General features: G+C 43.8%; 1 protein-coding gene across 1 annotated transcript in view; it reads right to left on the bottom strand.

The window, feature by feature from the left end:
- The window catches only part of LOC126236049 (transcriptional regulator ERG homolog), a 300,731-nt gene extending 299,179 nt beyond the window's left edge, over window positions 1-1,552 (bottom strand). The window contains exon 1 of the mRNA XM_049945092.1: window positions 1,468-1,552. Coding sequence (XP_049801049.1) covers window positions 1,468-1,552 — 85 coding nt within the window. The remainder of the gene's footprint in view (window positions 1-1,467) is intronic.
- Between the last annotated feature and the right edge of the window lie 24,163 nt (window positions 1,553-25,715).

The raw sequence follows: 25,715 nt of genomic DNA, 5'->3' as shown, positions 1-25,715 counted from the left end.
AATCTTCTGTCATCAGTGTTATGGAACTGAAGCAGAGGTGTTGAACTGTAAGGAAGTAGAAATAAGACTATGAGACCCAAGAGGAGAATTATATATTCTTCTTAGAATGTTAAATCGTTAGTTCCATCAGTCAGCTGAAGTCGTTTGTACGCAACACCTAGTTCAATATGAGGTCTTCTAGGACTCTTGATGATCAGTCGCGGAAACTCACGAACTGTTTTTGCTAAATGTGACTCTCATATCCACAACTCCCCCATTTTATTCACGGACAATGTGGTTCCGGAAATAGGGTGGTGAATTTGTGCGCGAAGTTGAGAATTTAAGAATAGTGTAATTAGCAAAATAAATGAGTAACTCAGGTTTAGAAATTGTGTGACTGTTGCTTACTGACAAGACAAACTTCAGGTGGAGCTATTAGTTTCACAGATAGTCGGAAAATAAAAATATGAACGCATGCTTCGAAGATTATGTATTGCCATACATCTGGAGTAACATATTTTTGGCAATATTGTAATTACTTTTGTATCTTATAACAACGTTAAACATTTTTGTGTTGTTTCCTGAATGCCGTCATGGGCAGAAGCAGGAGAAGACTACACTACTCTCAAACATTAATTTATAAAAATACAGACCTGCATATCATCCCACAGATAACGAAGAAAGGAAGTACAGCATGTATGATGTATTATGTTTTTCCTTCATCTGCATTTCACTTCGTACGAGAAAAATGCGGAACATTGTTTTTAGCTCCGGTGTTTCAACAAATGTTATCGCGATTGCAAATGCGGATGTTAACTATGAAAACAAGGAAAATTTTGGACTAGTGGGAGTAGTTACATAATGTCTGTAACGGAACACACGCGCATTAACAATTACGGAACTACAATGACGAATTGCACTATTAAAGTGACCGTTTGGGTGATTTAATGAGTAAAAGAAATTAATTATTCTATTCTTGCTCTTGCTGCTGCCAAACTTTTGAGAACTACCCCGAGGTGAATGCTTTCTGCTCTAGTTAACAACATTAAAAGACAGCAAACGTCTATCGCGAAACAAGGGACAAATTCGCAGTCGTTGAAACAGCTTCACACAGCCACACAATATGCTGCCGTAGAATTCAAGCAAACTAGCAACGTTGATAGCGTGAACACATGCCATATTCTTCTCTCCAAATGCTGTTTTCTTTCTTTTATTTTTTATTTCCCCTTTAGACAACCTCTGTTGTACAGCTGTCCATTCTTAAGTTATACAAAGTGTCTCACTGAGGAAACACAATAGAAGACAACTGTGTTAGTCATAATGCCATCGAAGAGGCACGACCCAAAGAAGGTGGAAATGACCTTCCGACTGGCACTGATGACATTTTGCAGTTTTGCTGCACGAAGGTGGTTGGCCAGAAAACGGCGGGTCGAGCAGGGCGCCAGTCACGGCAAAGAGCACCTGTCGGCGGGGCGCAGCGATATTTACCGGCAGCGAAGAGCATGGAGAAGTTGGTGAAGGTGCCCGCGGCGGTGCGCGACAGGTAGTCGGCGGACGTCTTGATGTCGAGCATGACGGCTGCCGGCTGCTGGCTTCGGCTGCGCTCGGCTCGGCTCGGCTCGGCTGGCCTATGCTCGCGCTACCCTCGTCACCACCGGGAGACGACTGCGGCGCCTCCGTTCGCGGCACATCGCACGCGGCAAGTGCCGGCGCGGCGGCTAGCGCCGCGAGGCGAGCGCCGCCGGCTGGGGGAGGGGGCGCGGGGGTGGGGGCGGGGCCGGCGGCGCGCGGGCCAATGGCGGCGCGCGGCGCCATGCTGACGCCCCCACCCCCGTCTCGCGAAGGCGGAGAGCGCACGCTGCGGGGGAAACGAGCGACAAACGGCGCCCCGCCGCCACCCGCCGCTCGCCGGCCTCAGCGCGCCGTGTTATGGAGATAGCGGACCTTTCCTTTCCTTCCTCGGCCCTCCAGAGATAGGAAACGGCAGTGTCCCCGCCTGTTCACCCCTCAAACACAACTCCCGCCCACACTCTCTCGCTGGCATCGATCAGCTGCAAGAAACCGACGACCTGCGTCCCCTCCGCCCAAAGAGTTAATCACCTCCGAGCCGAAGCCGACGCCGCACCATGCCACGCACTTCTGTGACGTGTTGCGTGTCGGCCCGAGGCGTGGTTAGACATTTCCCCAATCCCTGTTCCCATTATTTTCTTTTTTCTTACATCACTTACAACCGCCTTCACGCAATCGATATTTTTATAGCCACAGAAAATTATCTTTGAAAGAAAGTTTTGCGTTCCCCACAGGATACAGTAGTCTTTAATCACTAAGCAATTAATGCAGTGGTAAGTATAAAATTTGAAGGATAGTACTTTCTGCGAAGAATCAATTACTATGGTGAATCAGTAATTAGGCAATAAGGACAAAATTCAAGATCTTGTTCAAAGAGAAATAAAAAAGTAAATGGAGAATCAGCCACATGCAATATGAGGGTCTGTCAAATTGAACAATAGATAAAAGTAGTTTTGGAAGATGAAGGAAAGGCTCTGCTCTAGTCCGGGCTAGGCCAACTCATGAAATATGTAACAATAAATACTACGCCATCATAGAAAGTGTGAAATCTTCATATCTGTAATTTCATTCTCTTTAGAAAAGCCAAAACTTGCTAATTCAGCATGGCTGTTACTGAGTAATTGTGTTACTAAATAATAATAAATCATTCAATAAGTCTCAATAATTATTCTTACATTCTCTGATAAAGATATCTTGGTTTTGTGTCAACATAATTTTGTGTGAAATTTCGATCTCTTCGACTGTGATATATATCCGAATTTTTTCAGACATCCAGATGTACTTTTCATTTTGCATATTGTCCCTGTCTGGTGTTATAACCACAACAAAGTTTATTACTGTCACAACGAATTGAGGATATTTAGGATATATGTTCAAATGGTACGAAAAACGAGTGTAGAACCCCAGCCAGGTGTAAAAATACTTTTTTGTATGCTGCCATGTTCATATGAGATTTTTTTCTCGTGCAAATCGTTTCTGTAGAAGACGATATTTTTGTAAATAAGTTACAAACAACTGCAAGCAGTTACTTTTTTGAATAATTATGCTTTATTCCATGAACCGGTTTTCGAACCTTTTCAGGTTCATCTTCAGATGGTTTCTGGAGATTGCATCATTATTTTTAGCATAATGCTGGGTGCTAGCTTGCGACAGTATGGGCGGCTTTTTCCGTTAGTGTTCGTATGTCTGCCTCCATTTTGATGGTCAGTTGGTACGTCACTTCGCATAATTTAACACAATATATATTAATTTACACTCTGACAGCGAAACTTTGCCATCATCCAGCATGTGCTGTACAACTGACCATCAAAATGGAGGCAGACATATGGAAACTAACGAAAAGAGCCGCCCATACTGTCGCAAGCCAGCACCCAGCATTATGCTAAAAATAACTTGTTATCTCCAGAAACCATCTGAAGATGAACTTGAGAAGGTTGGAAAATCGGTTCATGGAATAAAACATAAATGTTCGAAAAAGTGACTGGTTGCAGTTCTAGGTAACTTACTGACATTCATTTAACAGTCACGGGTTCTAAAATATCCTTAATGGATAAGCTTAATCAGACAACATTTTAATTTCCACCAAAATAAAGTGCCTACGTTGTGATCGATTCTTACTGTGTTGCTGCGCCAGTATAAGAATCATCAACGCCAAGCATTTCGTGCTGTTAGCGAACAGGAGTATATTCAGCAATGTGCTTGTATTGATACTTCGTCAGTAACCCTATAATTGCTGTATGTTTGTGAATTATTACTCGTCACAGTTTTGGTGCGATAATACAAGTTAAATTATAAGCGGATTAAGTGATTTGATTCATTTGCTATCGTTTCTTTTTTTTTTTTTTTTTTCATTAGAGGAGTATTCATATATAGCTACTGCAGTTGTCAGCGTTTACGTAGTAACGCCTTTTATGCGTGTTTGTAGCTTCAAGTTTGTACGTCCAGGTTAAATTACTAGGCTTTATGTCTAGATTGGAGCTCATTTTGCAACCGAAATTGGTCCGTTTAATTTGAGAAAATGGGCTCCGTTTCCTTTCAAAATATCACAGGTGCTCACTGAAACAATGAAACACTCGCTTTTACGTGGGGCCTAGGGGGAGATACATTTAATTGTAGTGTGTTTTAAACAGTTCCATACAGACCCTCATGCGGTATGGTTACATTATTTTGCTCTGTAGTGTTCGTACTTCCGTATCGCTACGCGAAGAATGCACGTTCCATGCAGTTCTACCAACACAGCTCTTAGATGAGTGGGTTTTTATGTCGTATTTAAAAGGGTGTGGTATCTTCTTTTATAATTTTAAGTGTTTTTATACGTCTCCAGGGCAGTGTTACCGCCATCGCTGAAAACTTGTACCGACTTTAGACCTTGCATTAGCTGCGGACGTGTACCGAGGCGACCTGCCTGAGTTGGATCAGTGCGTGCTTTCCCGAATGTCAATCGAAGCTGCAGTAAACTCTATGTTTCTGAAATGATGTAGATGTATTTTATTTCTTTGCTGCTTCAGTTGCTGTGTTTTGGAAAGAGCACATTTTACGAAGTTGAGAAACACAGCATTCTTCCAGACGTTCCGTTATTTCCCCAGTGCGTGGCGCCACCTGACACACCGGCCTCGTTCCGTCCTCCCACCGTTCCCGGTGGCATCGAGAGGCGGCTGTCGCGCTACAAGAGGCCGCGGCTTCCGCGCTAGAGGATACTGTTTTCGGGGAAAAGTGCCTGCCAATTAAGCTGGGCGCCCGAGTCTCGATCGAAGGCAATTTGTCGGCTTCAGGGCAACTGCCGCAACAGGCGGAGCTGCGGCGCACGCCACCGCCGTGCCACTGGTTGTCTGTGGGACGACGTGCTTCCAGTGGACGAGCAACCACTTTCGGAGTGAAGTCACGTCTCAAGGGACTCATTCCCGTACGCAGACAGCCACGCACACACGCACGCGCACACGCACACACGCGCGCGCAAGCACACACACAACTACCAAACTACAATTTCGAACAACCAGCGCATTTGTAATAAAGCATTCGAAGAAAAATCACCGAAATTTTCGTTAAGTAGACTTCAGGAAATTTGTTGAACAGGGGAGGGTGTTGCTTTTCAGAGACTGTTCAGTGACGCATGTTCTTTTGATATCAGGAACTTCGCTGTTCCTATCGAGTAATTTGAGCAAGCTTTCCGATGTACGTAGCAAACCGGTTACGCCCTATCTGCATACTCTAGATATACAAATGGCGGCTCCCACAGTCTCGATAGCGTCTGAAGATGTGCGTCACACTGCAAAAGTTTAGGACATTATCTTTAGTCTATCACGACCTGCTCGTACAACGTAATGCGCAGCAGGCTGGCTTGCGAAACAAGAAGGTGAGCCACACCCAGATCGAATCTGGCCGGGGTATTAGCGACTGTGGTCGGTGCACCAGCCAGCCTGAGGGTGGGTTTAGGATAATTTCCCACGCTTGTTTCGGCGAATTCTGCCCTAGTTCCCAACTTAAGCCTCAGAATATACGATACATAGACAATTAAAACAGGATCACATACAGAACAGCGTTTACACAAATAACAGACAACTGACGCACACGACTCCCCTTCCTGACTGCCGGCCTGAGTGGCCGAGCGGTTCTAGGCGCTACAGCCTGGAACCGTGCGACCGCTACGGTCGCAGGTTCGACTCCTGCCTCGGGCATGGATGTGTGTGATGTCCTTACGTTAGTTAGGTTTAAGTAGTTCTAAGTTCTAGGGGACTGATGACCTGAGAAGTTAAGTCCAATAGTGCTCAGAACCATTTGAACCTGAGGTGACTGCAGCGACAGGAAGGACATCCGGCCACGAATTACAACACAGATATTTTAAAAAGTCCAACCTTAAGTATGGTGGAACCTCTGATAAACATTAGTAATGCTAACTAAAAGAAAAAGAAAAAGATTTATCGTCCATTATAACTCGTCGAGTGGTTTATTGAGACCAGAGTCGCAGTTCTGGACAAATAATGTAAAAAATGAGTAGATCACTCACAATACACGATCGACAAAAAGGGACAAAGGGGAACGCTCGATGAATAAACTGCCAAATGAAATTAAAGATTAATCCGTTGAGAGACATACAGAAAATTTGGAAATTTGTGGTACGGACTATGGGACCAAACAGCTGAGGCCATCGGGCCCTAGGTTTACGCACTGTTTAATCTAACTTAAACTAACTTATGCTAAGGACAACATACACACCCATGCCCGAGGGAGGATTCGAACCTCCGACGGGGGCAGCCCCGCGAACCATGACAAGACGCCTTAGACCGCACGGCTACCCCACGCAGCATACGTACAGAAAACATCGCTTTACGCTCCAATTCATGGCGCTTATTTGTCGACAGCCCATTATGTAACTCTGTGGAAACTAGGATTTATTGATCAATTGACACGAAGTGTATGCTGACTGAGTGAAATAAAAAGATGGAGAGGCTGATAGACAACACAATCATGTCAGAAGATACCGACATCTTGATACGACGAGTTTTTGTGACAAAGTTAGAGATTTAATTCATTTCAATTGACTGTTTATGGGGGTCGGTATGTTTAATGTACCATACCTTCTTTAAGCGCAACTATTTGTTTCGCTACAAGAAACGATACGGGACAGCTGCCTCCGGAAGGAAATGCCTCATGAGAAAGGGCCAAAGTAAGGGGCATGCTGCAACCCGGAGTACACATTCTCTGCTGTGCTTTCGGTTGCCAGGTCTGCTGCGTGTCTGGAACCACCAGCTTCTAATCCAACACCGTAAAAGTTCAGGCCTTACCAATTTCTGTGACATTTCGGCTAATATCTGAGGAACTCTCAAGAACTTCCACCACGGTTGAGTCTACTAATAATCAGTTCACCATTTCAGAGCCCTTTTTTTTTAGTATGGTGAGTAGCAGAATCGAAAAATAACTCAGTATGAATGATTCTAGGTAACCTAAGTCACGCGTATATGTTCGCAGACAAAAATATTTTAAATCTCGTAGCTTCAAACAGATTAGATCTTCTCGAGAGTGGCAAAACTGACAGAGAGATCAGTGACCATTACGATTCTACAAGAGCGATGATATCCACATACAAAAAGCTCATTAAGTCAGCTAGGAAAATATTTGTGTTTGTACGAATTGACGGAGTCACTAACAAACTACTTAAAAGACGATCTGAGAACATTTACTTCAGATCTGGCAAATGCAGAGCAATTTCGGATAAAGCTGAAATGGTTTAGATAAATACATAATAATGATAGTAATAAGAGACGACAAAAATTCACCTTGGTTTAACGGTATCATTCGGAGAACGTTGCGAACGGAGACTACTACGCGGTACCTACAAATGTGACTGTAGGTAAACTTACGGAGAAAACTTAATAACAACTCGTGCATCTGTAAGAAGACCAAACAAGAAGGCTGCAAAAAATTTTACAGTCAGATTCCGCAGAAACATCTACAAGAAAATCCTAGGAAGTGACGAACGTCTGTAAGGTCCCAAATCTCCCTTTCAGTCTATTTTGACTCTGCCCAGTGTTGAAATTAAAGATAGTAGACAAAAAGCTGAAATATCAAATTTCGCTTTTAAGAAGGACGTTACGCATGAGAATAATACCGTACGTACTGATGCTTGGAGGCTTCAAAGACTGAAAAATGATAGATATTGATATAAGTACCTCAATATAGTATAGGAAATTAATTAACACTTCTCAAAACGAACAAGATACCACCCCACATCCGTATTGCAGGTAGATTTCATATTGTAAACGAGTGCCTTTCCTTATTGCAATTCATCTAGAATCTCTTCATCAGTGAGTAGATCGCGTGATCGTAAAAAGACTGCGAGTCACTCCTATCCACAAAAGAATTATTTCACTGCCTTCAGTCTGTTGCCGGGTCTAGAGCATATTCTAACCTCAAACATTATGAAGTTTCTGCAGGAAAATAAGCGTCTCGCAGAGGAAAACTATTCTTGTTAAACAAATCTTATGTTATTCATGCACAATATTTTACAAAAAGTTGATGCAAGTGAAGATGTAGACACCACCTTCCTATATTTCCAACATCCGCTCGATACTGTAGTACATCGAATTTGTAGTTACGTGATTTGTTCGATATATATTTGACTAATGAGACCCACTGTGTTTTACAGAACAGCGAATGTACAATAGGAACGAAAGTAATATCGGTTGCTAGCCAAAGAAGAATAACAGGATCTTCAATGTTTTCAGTATGCAGCGTATTTAAAAGCCTTTGCATAAAACATCTACGGATAATAGCCCTCGTCAGAGGGAACAATTTTTGAAAGAGACTAAAATTAGCTTACGCTTACTAGCGACGCTAGGCGTTCTTTTGTATAAGTTATGCACTGCCTTGTCGAAGTGGATAGGTCCAGAACAATTAAACCTCTTGAATCGCTTCTAAAATATCTTTCTTCTCTTGTAAAAACTCATTCGTAAGGTTTCCTTTAAAATTACTCAATCAGTTTACTATGGTAGGCGGTATGCACTACACCTGGTTAGTGGACCGAGGTATATCGGTGAAATCTCGTCGTTCCAGAGCCGGCCAATAGTAAAGGGCGCCTAGCCTCGCTGGAAAACGTCAACGAACATTTTGTGTCTGACAGGAGTTGTTCCGTATGACGTGATCTATCACCCTCAGACGTTTGATGCAAAGACTTTGAAACACCCTGTATATACACGATTTATCAGATAATATCAGCAGCAACTTAAGATGGTTTGCCGACGTTGCTCATTCTGCAGGAAAGTACCGTTCTTGGACTATCATAGGGTAACGTAGGAAATTTAACTTGGTACAATGACTCGCAGCTACCTTTAAAGGTGGATCAATGCAAGATAATATCTATAACGAAGAGAACGAACGTGACATTAACGCAGAAAAACTGAACATTGCAGCTTACAGTTTAGCAGGGAAGGTAGGGGGAGGGGGTGTGTATGTTTACCATGGACACTGACAAACTGGATATTGCAATGTACAGATTTAGCAGATAAGAATCTACAAAGCATATAAAAATCATTCATTTTAATAGTTCAAATGGCTCTAAGCACTATGGGACTTAACATCTGAGGTCATCAGTCCCCTGGACTTAGACCAACTTAAACCTAACTAACCTAAGGACATCACACACATCCATGCGCGAGGCAGGATTCGAACCTGCGACCGTAGAAGCAGCTCGGTTCCAGACTGAAGCGCCCAGAACCACTCGGCCACAACGGCTAACCTCTATCATCGGATGTAGTTGGTGTGTCCTTGTAAACGGCGTCTTACAGCTTTCCCCACAGAAAAAACTCGACAGGAATCAGTTTCATGTTGAGGTTCAAGGTGCAGGTCCTCTGTGTCCAACCCAAAGATTTGGAAACAATTCGTGAAGACCTGCTGCAGTACTTCGTGCACTATGGACTGAACAGCCATCATGTTGGTACCACAGGTTCCTCCCAGTCTGCTGTGGAACTTAGTCCAGCATCCGTATTAGGTGTTCTGCTAGAAGGCTAAGATACCTGTACGTGTTAAGTGTTCCGTCTATGAAAAACGGGCCAGTGAGTTCATGGTTCACTATTGCACATCACACGTTTACGCTCCATGGAAGCTGACGTTCCACTTCACGAAACCAATGGGGATTGTCAGCAGACCAATAGCGCGTATTTCGGCAGTTTCCTGGCCATGATTGGTAAATGTGGCTTCATCCCTAAACAAGATACATGATACATCTGCAGTATCTTGTCTTAACGCGCATGTACAGAAGCTACCGCGATAACCGTTTCCATAAAGCTATTGATGAAGAGAGATGTAATAGGAACGGAATCTATGTCGATGGGGAATGTGTAGGGTACTTGCCTGCCTCATGCCACTTCCTCGTGCGATTGTGCGAGAGCTAACGTGCGGATCAACTGCAACAGCAGCAAGAACATCAATTTCTACCTCCTATATCGTCACTTGTTTCCTTTTGTTGCGTAGTCTAGGTGTTACGTTACCACTGAGACTGATAAATAATTGCCGAGATGTGTGACGTCTATTGGTACATCTTGCCGCATATACCGTACAACTGCATTCTTCCTACCCTCTCCGTATTCCGCGAGCTTGCCGGCTTTTTCTGTATTGGTAAATCCCATCGTCCACTCACGACCTACTGCGTGGATGTCACATACTGACTGACTAGCAGGTCACAATGCACTCAAGGCACACACAAGCGCATTCTAAGGAAAAATAACAAATCGTACTTACCAACTACGCAGGCTGAAACACACAAACAAGTGTGGAAACTTTTCAAAACACGATATCTTGTAAACGACACGCACTAGAGTCCTGTAACAACCACTGACATTGTGATTTACCCTGATTTTAGTCTGTTAATGTCAGTAGACATTGTTCCATTTAAAAAACTGGACTTTTGCACAAAACATACACTTTCTAAATATTATTACAATCTGTTTATTGGCTAACAAAAATGGTTCAAATGGCTCTGAGCACTATGGGACTTAACATCTGAGGTCATCAGTCCCCTAGAACTTAGAACTACTTAAACCTAACTAACGTAAGGACATCACACACATCCATGCCCGAGGCAGGATTCGAACCTGCGACAGTAGCGGTCGCGCGGTTCCAGACTGAAGCGCTTAGAACCGCTCTGCTATATTGGCTAACAATACGAGCCCCTGCCTACCAGTTCATGATGTGGAAACCACACATCAAGAGCACTTTCCATTTCCGTAACATTTGCGGTGCAAGTTATAGGTGAATAGTGACACTGATGAAACAAAGAAGAAATACGGTTCAAAACTGAAAGTATAAATTTGCCTTCTCCCTGAAGAGCTCTGAACTCACAAAAAATTATTATAAACAGGCACAAATAATACTTTGCTTTGAAGGCCAGATGTATAGACATCCACATCAGAGTAATCGGCACAGTAACTGGCCGTAGCGCATATTTTTCGTTTAAAATGTACACCTATTGTTACCAACATTTAAAAAAATAATGTGCACTCCATGTTTGGGTGCACTTATGTACATCCAGCCTGCAAAGCCGAGTATTATTGGTGTCTAGCTATTTCCGTAGAAATAATAAGTACACTTCGGTAGAGCTGAACTCCCAACGAGATTTGAATGTCAATTGCGAATGATCATATATGTGTGTCATAAGGCCAAACAATACGAATTGTTCAGAATTTAGCTAATTTTATCTTGAGTGCTGACTATGTTTATCATACATATAGTGTTGATGAAAAGAATATGAAAAAGAAATCGGTCATGGCATTCATACTGGCAAACAATAGCAGCAGTAAATCAGGGTTTCTGAATAGAAGAAAATGTATTGATATTTAACACCGACGTGATTCAGATGGAGGCAACGGCCTTGCCGCAGGGGCAAGGCCAGTTCCCGTCAGATCACCGAAGTTAAGCGCTGTCAGGCGTGGCTGGCACTTGGATGGGTGACCATCCAGGCCGCCAAGCGCTGTTGCCATTATTCGGGGTGCACTCAGCCTCGTGATGCCAACTGAGGAGCTACTCGACCGAATAGTAGCGGCTCTGGTCAAAGAAAACCATCGTAACAACCGAAAGTGCGGTGTGCTGACCAAACGCCTCCCCCCCCCCCCCATCAGCATCCTCAGCTGAGGATGACACGGCAGTCGGATGGTCCCGATGGGCCACTTGTGGCCTGAAGACGGAGTGCCGATTCAGATGTGTTCGGGCCTGCGTTAGACACCACAACCATCTGATCTGTGGTTCTAAGAATGTCCCTGAGGAGAAAATATGCCGCCAGGTACTTATACTATTTCTCTATTGTTGTTGTTAAGCTATGTTTTCATTTCGCACCTTAATCTGAAAAAATAATCGACCTACGGACTGCATAGTTAAGATATTAGCTAACTAAACGTTTAACACGAGCAGAAACATTTGGAGATCACCTAACGAAATATACTGAAGACTAACAGAATGACCAAGACATTTTATCAGCACTTATGATGAAAGTACTAGTGGTGCCAATCTTTATTAGTCTGTGAAAGGAGGTCAACATGAAATGAGACTCCAAACTTGGGAATGATGACGAAAATGTATTAATTATCTTTATGACGTATTACCTAGTAGCGGCTCAATACACTTTCACATACTGTTGAAGGATGTAGCCATTTAATTTAACAAGAAGTTCCTGACGTAGACTCAACTACCCTAAGAATCACTTTCGCCTGGCATGAAATCTTCATATTACAGTTGCAATTAATTTCTACTTAGTCGTCAATCTTTTGCAGTGTAAATTAAGCAGAACTAAACTGTTTGCTCCTGTGACTACTTTATAGTAGGTGAGAACTGACTTTCACTCATCATTTGCATTTTAACTCAAGACTCTGTATAACTGCCTTTGTGAGACAGTTATGCGATTGTAAGAAGACAAGATTACATACTTTCCAATAGCACCAATGCCTAGTACAATGTTGTGGTGCTCAGACAAATATTTGTGCTGATTAGTTGTGACTCGATAGTAAATGAACGTGAATTGTATGAGACGTTAGGCAGTATGAGGACCTACCTACTGAACAACGTAGTCTACGTACATCATTGGACGCCAATAGACACTATACAACATCGCCTAGGCAACAGTGTGTTACAGCATGGTCTTTGACAAGCAACGTCCAACACATCGCCATTTCCATGGAAACGGCGTAGAACTGAGGTACCACAAACGATCACAAGCTGATGCTCAACGTTAACACAACCTTTAGTATTGGTACATGTGTATTTAAGGTTTATTTAAAGTTAAGCAATTTTATTAATGACCTGCACTATTTAGTTAAGTAACACCTCTTGTGCAACGATACAAATACAACAGTACTGTTAGTTAATGCTTTATTTGCGCGTCATAAATATTTTCACGTAAAGCAAGACCCCACTGGCTGCAGCTGACATAATGGAGCAAACTGGGGCGCTATCAAGCCCTGTTTAACCCGTGGCAGTACAATTACCAGCAGCACTTATCGTCTTGACAACACGCAGCTGCTCAGCACGTTGCCAGCTGTAGCAAATGGCTAAAACATCATGCCTTTTTAGTTTAATCTTTGTACATTTTATACAAGACTGACTTCCCTAATAACTTTCATAATCTGAAGATGGCCTACTCTATGTGGCGAAACAGCTGATTTTAAATAAATGATATTTTGAGATCGTGACTGTTAATTATCACAAGCAAATTTCCTGACACTCTCAACCATGTTGGTTAAAATCACACCAATTTTCAATATGTGGATAAAAGAGCAAGAAAATTACATACGTTTGCCGACGTGAGGGTGTACCATCTCATCTATTTAAAATAAATTGTATCAGGAATAGAGGATGTCTCCTACAGGAAAGTCTTCCACTTAAATTGAAAGTTTTTAAACTTTAATCCGCTGTAGCTTATACTTTAATGAAAGCTGAACCAGGAGGTTCAGTAATTGCTTGTAGTGTGATGCGATCTGGAGATGTCAGTAAGTTACTTCGTTTCAAATCCGTCAATATAACGGTAGCGGAAGATGATTTTGAATTTACTTTTAGAAGCAGGTTGCACTACCACATTTGAGAACAGAGTTGTTATTCATATTCCTAAAGACTCCTGCTGCCTGCATTGGAATAGTTATGAACAGTTGTTAACAAACCAAGCCATTTGTACTGTTACTTAGCTCTTACCTATCTGAAGAGCAGCGCTAGTGACGAAGGAATAGAAAAAAAATCCGTTAAACACTTTTGCAAATCATAAGGGCAAAAATCTTGAATCAAGCTTTTGTCATATGAAGAAAGCACTACGTGATCAAAAATATGCGGAAACATATTACTATACATTAATATGCAGGGTGTCCATCCCTTGCTTTTATGACGACTTCAACTCTTCTGGGGACACTTTCAGGGAGGTCTCTGATTGTCTATGGAGTCCATTCTTTCTCCGAAGCCATAAGTTATTGATGTTAGACATTGGGGATTTGAACGACGCCGACGTTCTAACTCATCGCAGATGTGTCATATTGAGTTCAGGTAGGGAATCGAGCAGGACAGATAATTTCAGAAGTGATGTTATCAACGAACCATTGCCTCATAGATGCTGTTTCACGACAACGTGGGCTGTCATGTTGATACAAACCACTATCGTCTCCGCTCTGTTCATGTACTCTTCGTGGCACACAATGCTGTAAAATGTCTTCGTATCCTTCCGCATGCTCGGTAGGGGGACCACACCCAAACCACGAAAACCACCCCCACACCTTGCCACCACCTCGTCCATACTTCACTGTTGACACTGCACATGAAGACTTCAGTTTTTCAGGCATTCGCCAAATCAGGCGCTTCCTTCGGGTTGCCACGGCGTACAGCGCAATTTATGACTTCAGATCACTCGTTTCCAGTTATCCAGTGTCCAGTGGTGTCGCTCTTTACGCCACTTCAAGCGCCGCTTAACACTGGATACAGAAATGTGCGACTCATCAGGAACTGCTCAACAGTTGTATGCTTTGTAACTCACGAGTGATTCTTTCTGCTGGTATCATATGATTGTTTACAACCACGCTACGCAGTGTTCGACGCTCCCAGTACATGAGGTCTGCCTGGCCTGGATTGTAGTTCGTGTTTCCACTTCACCCACTGTGACATCACGAAGAGTCGATTGGGGAGCGTCAGAAGGCCTGAAACATCCTTCGTGCATTTGTTACTCAGGTGACATCCAGTGACCGGTCCACGTCGGAAGTCACTGAGCCCTCCTGAGCGACCCATTCTGGTGTTACCGCTCCTCTGCTGACAACGCGATACTCCTCATCTCTTTTTATAATGCCGTGTCCGCGTCTCCTGACAAGCAGTGGTCAATTCCGTATTAAACAGCAGTGTCCTGCTACTTTCGATCAGCTACTGTATTACGTTGACCGAATCAACCATCAGCGGCATGTTATTTAAAGAAGAGCAATGTGCACGATAAGTACCAACAGTGACAGCAAAAATTAGACTGTATAAAATTAAAACTTCAGAATTTCACAAGTTAAAGTTCACGGCAAATTCTAAATAAAAATGAATATTAGGAACATTTCCTTACATGCCACCCACAGTGACATAATTCGCACAGTGCACATCTATGTAGTTGTGTAACACCTCTTTTTGCCATATGTATGTCTCTGGTATATGGAAGGAAGCAATCAGAGAAAAGTGGAAAATGGGGTTTCGTGACTCTTTTCTGCAGTGTTGAATTCCGTTGTGTCAGTATCCCGGGGAGATAGCAGATATGCTGTACTAAAGAGTTTGCCGCTAACGAGTGCCGCGGAGTCTAACACGATAACAGGTAGCCTGGATAACACGACTGCTATAGCACGTGAATTTTTCCGCCATTACGACAGATCCACAGTAGGGAGGCACTGTTTACAAAACTCCCAGGGTGTACCTCAATGATAATGTCATCAAAGTTTTGCAAGGAAAGAGAACATATGCGTCAGTCGTAAGGCTGTTTTCAAGAATTCCGAGAGAGCCATTCGGGTGGCGCTAACGTGAGAAGTAGGGAGCAGGTAGTTAGTTGTTCAAGGAGAACAACAAGAGACGCGAGAGACAGACAGGACGTGACAGTAGCCTGGTGTGTACTCTAGCAGTGAGGAAACAGAGACATGAAAGAGGGGGGGGGGGGGAGGGGGGCAGGGAGGGAGTTCGCAGAAACAGTGGAAGAATGGTCAGCGAGAAGCCACCCGCCGAACGCGAAATCGTACTACGCCAGTGTGATTCGTTAGAAAGTACTCAGATGTTCTGGTGTAGATCACATCTTGGGTTCTCGTAGCTTTCGTAATCCTCGCGAAAACTTATTATCTTTGCTAATTCAATTAACTGAAAGTGAATAAAAGGTATTTTGTGGTTCTTTCTCTTGTCGAATGTTTCTGTGCATTATACGAGGGTTGTCTAGAAAGTAATTTCCGATCGGTCTTGAAATGGACACCACAGTGAAAACCGGATGAGTCTTTCCACAGATGTGTTGGGTAGTGTCTCTAGCATGACCGCGATCGCATCAAGACGCTCTTTTCAGTTGTGAGTGCACTGTGAGCGAATAAAGGTGCCTAGAACAACGATGTCTCCCGCCAAGTAGGAGGGCCCGCTGAGAGACTTCGCCTTAATGAATGCAGCCCACCTAACACAACTGCCACGCACTTCCTTCTTCATGGCAATTCTCAGCCGCAGTCTGCAGGGGCACTGAAGACGCTTTGAAGCCTTTTCGATGGGAAGTGTTCGGTCACCTACAACACAGCCCTAATTGGCTCGTCTTGAGTATCATCTGTGTACACATGAAACGCTAGATACGAAGACAACTCTTGGGCGGAGGCTACGCGCTATAGACCAGCGTAGAGAATTATCGGAAAGCGCAGGCGGTTGCCTTCTATGGCGATGGTGTTCGAAATTTGGTATAACGCTCCAACAAGTGTCTAAGTCGGGGCGGCGACTATGTAGAGAAGTATCTGGAAAGCGTAGCTAACTCTTGCAAATAAAATGTTTCTGATTTTCACTGTGGTTTCCATTTGCTTTCTGGACAACTCTCGTATTTCGAGCACCATGATTTACAATCCACGCTAAACAATCGAGTACCCCCACCCCCCGCACAAACAAACACACCCTAACTTTTCTAGGTAAGTTAATCCAAAGGTCGGCAGAAGAGGAGGACAGACCACCTCAGCTACTACTAGAGCAACCGTCGTATTGAAGACAGCATCATAATTTCCCTATGTTATTTCTCTGCAGAATAAGCTGTGCCGTGACATGTGAGGGCTTGCGAGTTTGACTGGTACGTGTGGACAACACCTTCACTGAAACTTCCTGGCAGATTAAAACTGTGTGCCCGACCGAGACTCGAACTCGGGACCTTTGCCTTTCGCGGGCAAGTGCTCTACCATTTGAGCTACCGAAGCACGACTCACGCCCGGTACTCACAGCTTTACTTCTGCCAGTATCTCGTCTCCTACCTTCCAAACTTTACAGAAGCTGTCCTGCGGACCTTGCAGAACTAGCACTCCTGAAAGAAAGGATATAGCGGAGACATGGCTTAGCCACAGCCTGGGGGGATGTTTCCAGAATGAGATTTTCACTCTGTAGCGGAGTGTGCGCTGATGTGAAACTTCCTGGCAGATTAAAACTGTGTGCCCGACCGAGACTCGAACTCGGGACCTTGGCCTTTCGCGGGCAAGTGCTCTACCATTTGAGCTACCGAAGCACGAATCACGCCCGGTACTCATAGCTTTACTTCTGCCGGTATCTCGTCTCCTACCTTCCAAACTTTACAGAAGCTCTCCTGCGAACCTTCCAGAACTAGTACTTCTGAAAGAAAGGATATAGCGGAGACATGGCTTAGCCACAGCCTGGGGGGATGATTCCAGAATGAGATTTTCACTCTGCAACGGAGTGTGCGCTGATATGAAACTTCCTAGCAGATTAAAACTGCCTTTCGCGGGCAAGATAGGAGACGAGATACTGGCAGAAGTAAAGTTGTGAGTACCGGGCGTGAGTCGCGCTTCGGTAGCTCAGATGGTAGAGCACTTGCCCGCGAAAGGCAAAGGTCCCGAGTTCGAGTCTCGGTCGGGCACACAGTTTTAATATTCCAGGAAGTTTCATATCAGCGCACACTCCGCTGCAGAGTGAAAATCTCATTCTGAACACCTTCACTGGTTTGCGATACATACCGCAGTATCTTGCCAGTGTGCTGCCAGTTAGCATGGAGTTACCACTACAAAGTGTGTCCGCTTGTGAGCCGCGCTCTGTCATTCGTTTTTTTGCAGCATTTCAACTATCCGCTGTTCGTATCAGTCAGGAGTTAACCTCAGTCTGTACGGAAGGCTGCAAGAGCATTCGAATCGGGATGAAACCTGGTTCCATCAGTCGACCCCTAAGAGAAAAAGTCAGAACATGGTGAGGAAAAAAATCTGGAAAAAGTGCCCCAAAACAGGTAAAGGTGACACATTCGACAGGGGCAGTAATGGCAACCGTCTTTTCGTACTGTCAGAGGTTGTTACACATTCACTAATTGCGTCGCAGCATCGCAATGAATGCAGAGAGGGATTGTAATGTCTTGACGAATCTGTGAGCTGCCGTCAAAGAAAATGTCCTGGACTTTTGTCTCGCGAATTTCTCTTTCTTCATGACAATGTTTGATCTCATGCAGCTCCAATGATCCAGGTGGGGCACGGAAGGTTCAGCTGGGAAGTGCTCCGGCATCCTCCATATTCATCAGATCTTACCCCGAGTGATTTTCACATGCTCCCCCAATTCAAAGATTATCTTTGAGGTAAGCACTCCAACACAGATGACAAAGTCCATTAAAAATGAACACCTGCTTACGACAATAGGACCCGACCTCGTGCAACACTGGTTCGGAAAAAACTTGTAACGTTACCAAAAATTCTCGGAAAAATGTAGCGACTATATAGGACAAATAACACACGCACTGTAGAACGGCAACAAAATTAGTCCAATGTGATGCTCCTCGTATTATTAAAGAGTTTATTTCAAGTTTTTTAATTCGGATATAGTAAAGTATAAAACCACAGCGCTGCGCGAAATAGCTTAATCCTGATTATTTTGTAATGTAGTTTACCACCTGGTGATGGTCTTGTGTTTCAAAAGGTCTTAATCTAGTAACTGCAACACAACAGCAACTCAGGTGCTACCAAGAGATTCTGAATGAAATTATAATTTAATATTAGTATATACAGGGTGAAAAGTATTTAAACGGACAAATTCTAGGAGGTTGTACGGGACATCAAAACAAATATTTTTCGCTAATATCATTTTTTCCTATGAGGATTATTTAAACCGGTGGAGTCCGTATTACGCTCTTCAGTTCTTAGAGGGCGCATTACGCTGTTCAGTTGTAGGCAGCTGCTGTCCACCAGTGTAGTAGTACATTGTCTCTGTTTACTAATGGAGCGATACACCTGGAGTGAGTACACTAACATGGTTGGTGCGTACTGCGTAGCGCACCACAACGGACGAGCTGCACAGCGGGTTTATCAACAATAATATCCTAATCGCCGTATCCCGCATCATACGACCTTTGCTGCTAGGTACCAACGTCTGCGTGAGACAGGGTCACATAGCAGGTTACCTGGACAGGGACGTCGTCGCACGGTAAGAACGCTGCAATTTGAGGAAGCTGTCTTGCAGCATATGGAGCGGGATCCTTCAATCAGCACTCGTGCAATTGCACTTAACATGGGGACGAATCAGACGAATTAAGAACAGACCTTCGAGAGCAATTGTTACGACCATTTCACTTACAGCGTGTCCACAACATGGAACCAGTTGATTATCCACCCAGAGCACAGTTTTCGCAGTGGTACCTGGAACAGTGTGAAATGCATCCTACGTACATTTTCATCCTCTGTGTTGTTTACCGATGAAGCAACCTTCGGGCGTGATGGAGTCTTCAACATGCACAATTCGCATGTTTAGAGTGATGATAACCCACATGCCACAGTTACTAGCGCTCATCTAGTGCGGTTCTTCGTTAATGTGTGGGTCGGTGTTGTTGGGGACTGTTTAATTGGGCTGTATCTGCTACCTAGGCCATTAAATGGCAGGCACTATTACAATTTTTTTCGCCAGAGCATTGCCAGAATTGCTGGAAGACGTCCAGCTTCCTACAAGACAACGCATGTAGTTCCAACATGACGGGGCGATGGCACATTTCAGTCGTCGTGTGAGTCGATTCCTGGACCGACGGTTCGCAGAAACGTAGATTGGCAGATGTGGTCCTGTACAATGGCCTGCTCGATCGCCAGATATGTCCTTTCTAGACTTTTTTGTGTGGGGAGAGATGCCCAACCTTGTTTACGCAACCCCTGTTGCATCAGAAGAGGATCTGGTTGCCCGGATAGTAGCAGCAGCAGTAACAATTCAGGATACTCCTGGGGTTTTTGCCCGTGTCAGGCAGAACATGATCTGACGGTACAACCTTTATTTACGTGTCAATGGAGGCATTTTTGAAAATCTACTGTAACTGAAATTGGGTTGTGTTAATGTGTTGTCTCTTCGCCATAAAAAAATGGAAAAGTGTTTGTTGGTGTAATTAATCTGCCGCCAGAGAAATCTTCCTCTACCGGTTTAAATATTTCTCAAAGGAAAAAATGACATTAGGGAAAAATATGTGTTTTGATGTCCCCTACAACCTCCCAGAGTTTGTCGGTTTAAATGCTTTTCACCCTGTATAAATACTTGAAAGAATGAAAATTTTTCTCAAAATTTGAGAACGACGTTTTGTGGAGACTCGTGTGTTGTAGTTTATATTCCCAAAAGGCAATAAGCTATTACGTCACGGTTGGTAGCCTCCTCGCCGTTGTATGGATTTAATAATAACTACTACGGAGATATTAAATGTGTCGCAGCAGCTGGTAGCACAATAGTTATTCAATAGGAGCACTTGAAATGCAAATAGAAGTGTCAGAAGGCTGCAAACATTGCGTGTATGTTAATGCGGCGCGTGGCGTGCGACCGGGGTCTCGGCCGGGGTGCCCCGCCTGGGAACCTGGGGGGGACCGCGACTCACCTCACCTCAGCACACGTCACGGCTTGGCACTCCATTGTGCGGCCCGCCCCTTCCACAGCACAGCGGCAGGTCCCGCCAAGGAGTCCACAGGCGCGCTGCACCACCACAAGCACAGCGCAACAGGAGGTACTCGACAAAGACACGCCACAAAAGACACGGGTCAAGAATTGTTCTCTAAATTCTACTGCAGACGTCTCAGCAATTGTTTCTCGAAGCTTTTTTGTCAACAAATATTATTTAAGCCGAGAGAATATGTTGCTATTATACCAATTTGGGGACGAGCAGACGCGTTTTGTAAAGCTTCAGAATATGGTTGTCTCTCGGGGGCGCTGCAGTATTACCGGTATGTACAGCAGACTTTTAATGCTGCCTTATGCTACAGAGCGTCTGTTTCCTCCTACGTATACATACATACTCCGGAAGCCACCGTATGGTGCGTGGCAGAGTGTGCCTTGTACCACTATTAGTCATTTCCTTTCTTGACATGTGCCGCGCGGGGTAGCCGCGTGGTTTGGGGCGCCTTGTCACGGTACACGCGGCTCCCTCCGTCGGAGGTTTGAGTCCTTCCTCAGGCGTGGGTGTGTGTGTTGTCCTTAGCGTAAATTAGTTTAAGTTAGCTTACATAGTGTGTAAGCTTAGGGACCGATGACCTCAGCAGAGTGGTCCCATAGGACCTTACCACAAATTTCCAGAATTTCTTAACATGTATTAGCAGTTTCGAATACAAAGAACCATCAGCTGTGTAAGGGAATGATGACAATGAAAATTATAAAATACATTTCATATGTTTCATAACGGCTGCAGAAGCCGCAGCACCTGTTCCTTGGGACATGCAAGCCTATCCGAAGGAAATTTTATTGTTCTTCTTAACAACACCGGAACTGCAATATCGTAGTGTTATTTCCTTTCCTGTTGTAAGTAGGCTGTTTAGGTTTTTATGTTGGTAACTCCACGTAGCGCTCTGTATAAATATCACTGGCTGTGCTGTGTGCAGTCTATGGCTAGTTAGAATTGTTGTAATATTCGCTATTGTAGTGTTGGGCAGTTGGCTGTTAATAGCGCGTAACATTGCGCAGTTGGAGGTGAGCCGTCAGCAGTGGTAGATGTGGGGAGAGAGATGGCGGAGTTTTGAGAGCGGATGATCTGGACGTGTGTAAATTTGTAAGACTGGATGTCATGAACTGCTATATATATTATGACTTTTGAACACTGTTAAGGTAAATACACTGTTTGTTCTTTATCAAAATCTTTCATCTGCTAACTATGCCTATCACTAGTTAGTGACTTCAGTAGTTTGAATCTTTTATTTAGCTGGGAGTATTAGCGCTCGTCGTATTGCAGTAGTTCGAGTAACGAAGATTTTTTGAGGTAAGTGATTCATGAAAGGTATAGGTTATTCTTAGTCAGGGCCATTCTTTTGTAGGGATTATTAAAAGTCAGATTGCGTTGCGTTAAAAATATTGTCTGTCAGTTTAGTGTTGATCAGAATAGCTAAAGAGCGAAATGTCTGAGTACGTTCAGTTCTGCTCAGCTCTTTGAAAAGCAAATAATGTAAGAGGTTTATCAGCACAGTCATTCATAAATTTTTCTAAGGGGACGTTTCATATGCCAGCTAAATAAAAGATTCTAACTACTGAAGTCACTAAATACTGATAGGCATAGTTAGCAAATGAAAGATTTTGATAGAGAACAAACAATGTATTTGCCTTAACAGTGTTCAAAAGTCATTATATATATATATATATATATATATATATATATATATATATATATATATATATATATATATATATATATATATATATATCAGTTCATTACATCTAGTCTTATAAATTTACTGTCTCTGATGGACACACGTCCAGATCATCCGCTCTCAAAACTCCGCCATCTCTCTCCCCACATCCACCACTGCTGGCGGCTCACCTCCAACTGCGCAACGTTACGCGCTGTTAACAGCCAACTGCCCAACACTACAATAGCGAATATTACAACAATGCTAACCAGCCATAGACTGCACACAGCACAGCCAGTGATTTTTATACAGAGCGCTACGTGGCGTTACCAACATAAAAACCTAAACAGCCTACTTACACTGTGCCACTCGGAAACAGAGCGAGGGAACAATTACTTTCAATACGCCCCCGTACGATCCCTAGTTTTCCTATCTTTCTTCGTGGTCCTTACTCGAAATGTTCATTGGCGGCAATAAAATCATTCTGATGTCAGCTTCAAATGCCGGTTTTCTAATTTTTCTCAATAGTGGCCCTCGAATAGAACGTCGTCTTCCATCCAGGAATTCCTGTTGGAGATCCCGAAGCATCTCCGTAATACTAGCGTGTTGGTCGAATCTACCGGTAACAAATCTTGCATCCCACATCTGAATTGCTTCGATGTCTTCCTTTAATCCAAGCTGGTGGGGATCCCAATCACTCGAGCTGTACTCAAAAACGGGTCGCGTAAGTGTTCCACAAGCCGTCTCCTTTACAGATGAACCACACCTTCCTAAAATTCTCCCAATAAACCGAAGGCGACCATTTGCCTTCCCAACTACAATCCTTACATGCTCGTTCCATTTCATATCGCTTTGCGTCACGCCTAGATATTTAATCGACGCGACACTGTGCCGCAGCACACTATTAAAGCTGTATCCGAATATTACGTAATTGTTTTTCCTAATAATCTGCATTACTTACATTTTTCTACATTTAGAGCTAGTTACCATTCGTAGCACCAATTACAAATTTTGTATAAGTCATCTTGTATCCTGCTTCAGTCACTCAACGACAAAACCTTTTCGTACACACTTCATTAGCAAACAGCTGCAGATCGCTGCTCATACTGTCCGTCAGATCATTGATGTATGTTGTTGTTGTTGTGGTCTTCAGACTTGAGACTGGTTTGATCGCGTGACCGCTACGGTCGCAGGTTCGAATTCTGCCTCGGGCATGGATGTGTGTTATGTCCTTAGGTTAGTTAGGTTTAAGTAGTTCTAAGTTCAAGGGGACTGATGACCACAGCAGTTAAGTCCCATAGTGCTCAGAGCCATTTGAACCATTTTGAACTGGTTTGATGCAGCTACGAGGCACGCAAACCTCCGCACCAACAGCAAGGTATATGGTTCATGGGGCTCACATATCTGGGAACCTATTTCGTATGCTCATACCTTCGCTAAGAGTCTGCAGTCGGGTACCTTATTTTGCAAACTTCATTTTCTAATGAAAGGCACTTGATATACGTCTGTATCTTGTCGAACTAAAATGAGTTTTTCCCGTCTCTGACAGAACTTATTATCACTTACTGATGAGAATTACGACAAAAAATGACGTAAGGTAGAGCTGATATCAACTTCAAAACTGGTTTGAACACCACAGCGCTTTCCTATGCATGGTGTTATTGGAGGTGATATCCCGTTGCCTTCCTCAGAACCTTTAACTGACTCTCCCAGCTACTACAGAGGAACCTGCAGTTAATGTTAATTCCCAAGCACGGTGCTAATAGACATTTTTCACATAACCAATGTTGCCTAAGGTGAAAGAAGAAAAATCGACAGATAAAAATCCTTGGAGTGCTTGGAGACCTAATGAAATGTATTTGCCCCATGCTGCCTCTTCGTTATTTACATGTACGTATGTCCCAATGAGAATTGTTTTCACACTGTCTATTTCTTACGTCTGCCTCTGTAGCTGAGTGGTCAGCGTATGTAGCTGTCATGCAGAGGGCCCTGATTCGATTCCCGGTAATGTCAAGGATTTTTCCTTGGTGAGAGAATTGGTACAGGGTACAATCTGCCATGTGTTGCCCATTGAAGAGCTACTTGACTGAGTAGTAGGGGCTCAACGGACTGGAGAAACTGCTAAACGGCCGGGAGAGCAGTGTGCTAACCACATGCCCCTCGACAGCCAGTGTGGCCGTGTGGTTCTAGGCGCTTCAGCCGGAACCACACGACCGCTACGGTCGCATGTTCGAATCCTGCCTCGGGCATGGATGCGTGTGATGTCCTTAGGTTAGTTAGGTTTAAGCAGTTCTAAGTCTAGGGGACTGATGACCTCAGATGTTAAGTCCCATAGTGCTCAGAGCCATTTTGAACTACATGCCCCTCCATAGCATCTTTGAAATACTGATGTGATGTTGGTTGCTGACAGTGCAGGCGTTAAGCCTCGATACAGCAGTAATTGTCAATGTACGAGGCGTGTTCGAAAGGTCCGATAAGGAGCGAATTGAAACCACTGTGAAAATCCGATGGAACTTTGCACAGATGTGTTGGGCAGTGTCTTTGACGTGCCTGTCGATCGCTTAACATCGCTCTTTTCAGTCCAGAGCGCAAAGTGATCACGTAGAAATGCCTAAAACAACAGTTTCTCCCGCCAAGTACATGGATCTGGTGAGAGATTTCGCCTGAAGCTATGCAGCCCACATAACATAAATATCATGCGTTTCTTTCTTCAAGACAATTTTCAGCCGCATTCTGTAGGGGCAATGAAGACGCTTCTGCAACGTTTTTGACAGGAAGCGTTTGATCAGCCACAGTACAGCCTTTAATTGGCTCCCTCCGTTGTTCATCTCTGTTCACGGGAACCACTGACAACGAAGACAATATTTTGGCTCAAACAACGAAAGGCAGACCAGTGTAGAGAATTGGAAGAAAGCACAGGCAGCTGGTTTCTGTGACAGGGGTACTGGAAAGCTTGTACAATTCCATGACAAATGTCTAAGTTGGAACGGCGACAATTTAGAGAAGTAACTGGAAGGTGTGGCTAAGTGCTGTGAAAAAAAAGTTTTGATTTTCACTGTGATTTTCATTTCGCGACCAATCGGACCTTACTTTCCGAACAGCCCTCGTACACTGAAGCGCCAAAGAAACTGGTCTAGGTATACGTTTTCAAATACAAAAATATGTAAACAGCCAGAATACAACGCCTATATAAGATCATCAGAGGAGAGCAGTAGTTAGATCGGTTGCTGCTGCTATAATGGCAGGTTATCAAGCTTTAAGTGAGTCTGAACGTGACGCTATAGGCGGCTCAAAAGTGATGCGACAAAGCATCTCTGAGGTAGCGTTGAAGGGGGATTTTCCCGTACGACCATTTCACGAGTATACCATGAATAACAGGAATCCGGTTAAACATCAAATCTCCGATAT

The sequence above is a fragment of the Schistocerca nitens genome, chromosome 1 (assembly GCF_023898315.1).
Source record: "Schistocerca nitens isolate TAMUIC-IGC-003100 chromosome 1, iqSchNite1.1, whole genome shotgun sequence".
NCBI classification, from domain to species: Eukaryota; Metazoa; Arthropoda; class Insecta; order Orthoptera; family Acrididae; genus Schistocerca; species Schistocerca nitens.
The sequence above is the reverse complement of the archived record's forward strand: the minus strand, read 5'-3'. Positions and strand labels throughout refer to the sequence as shown.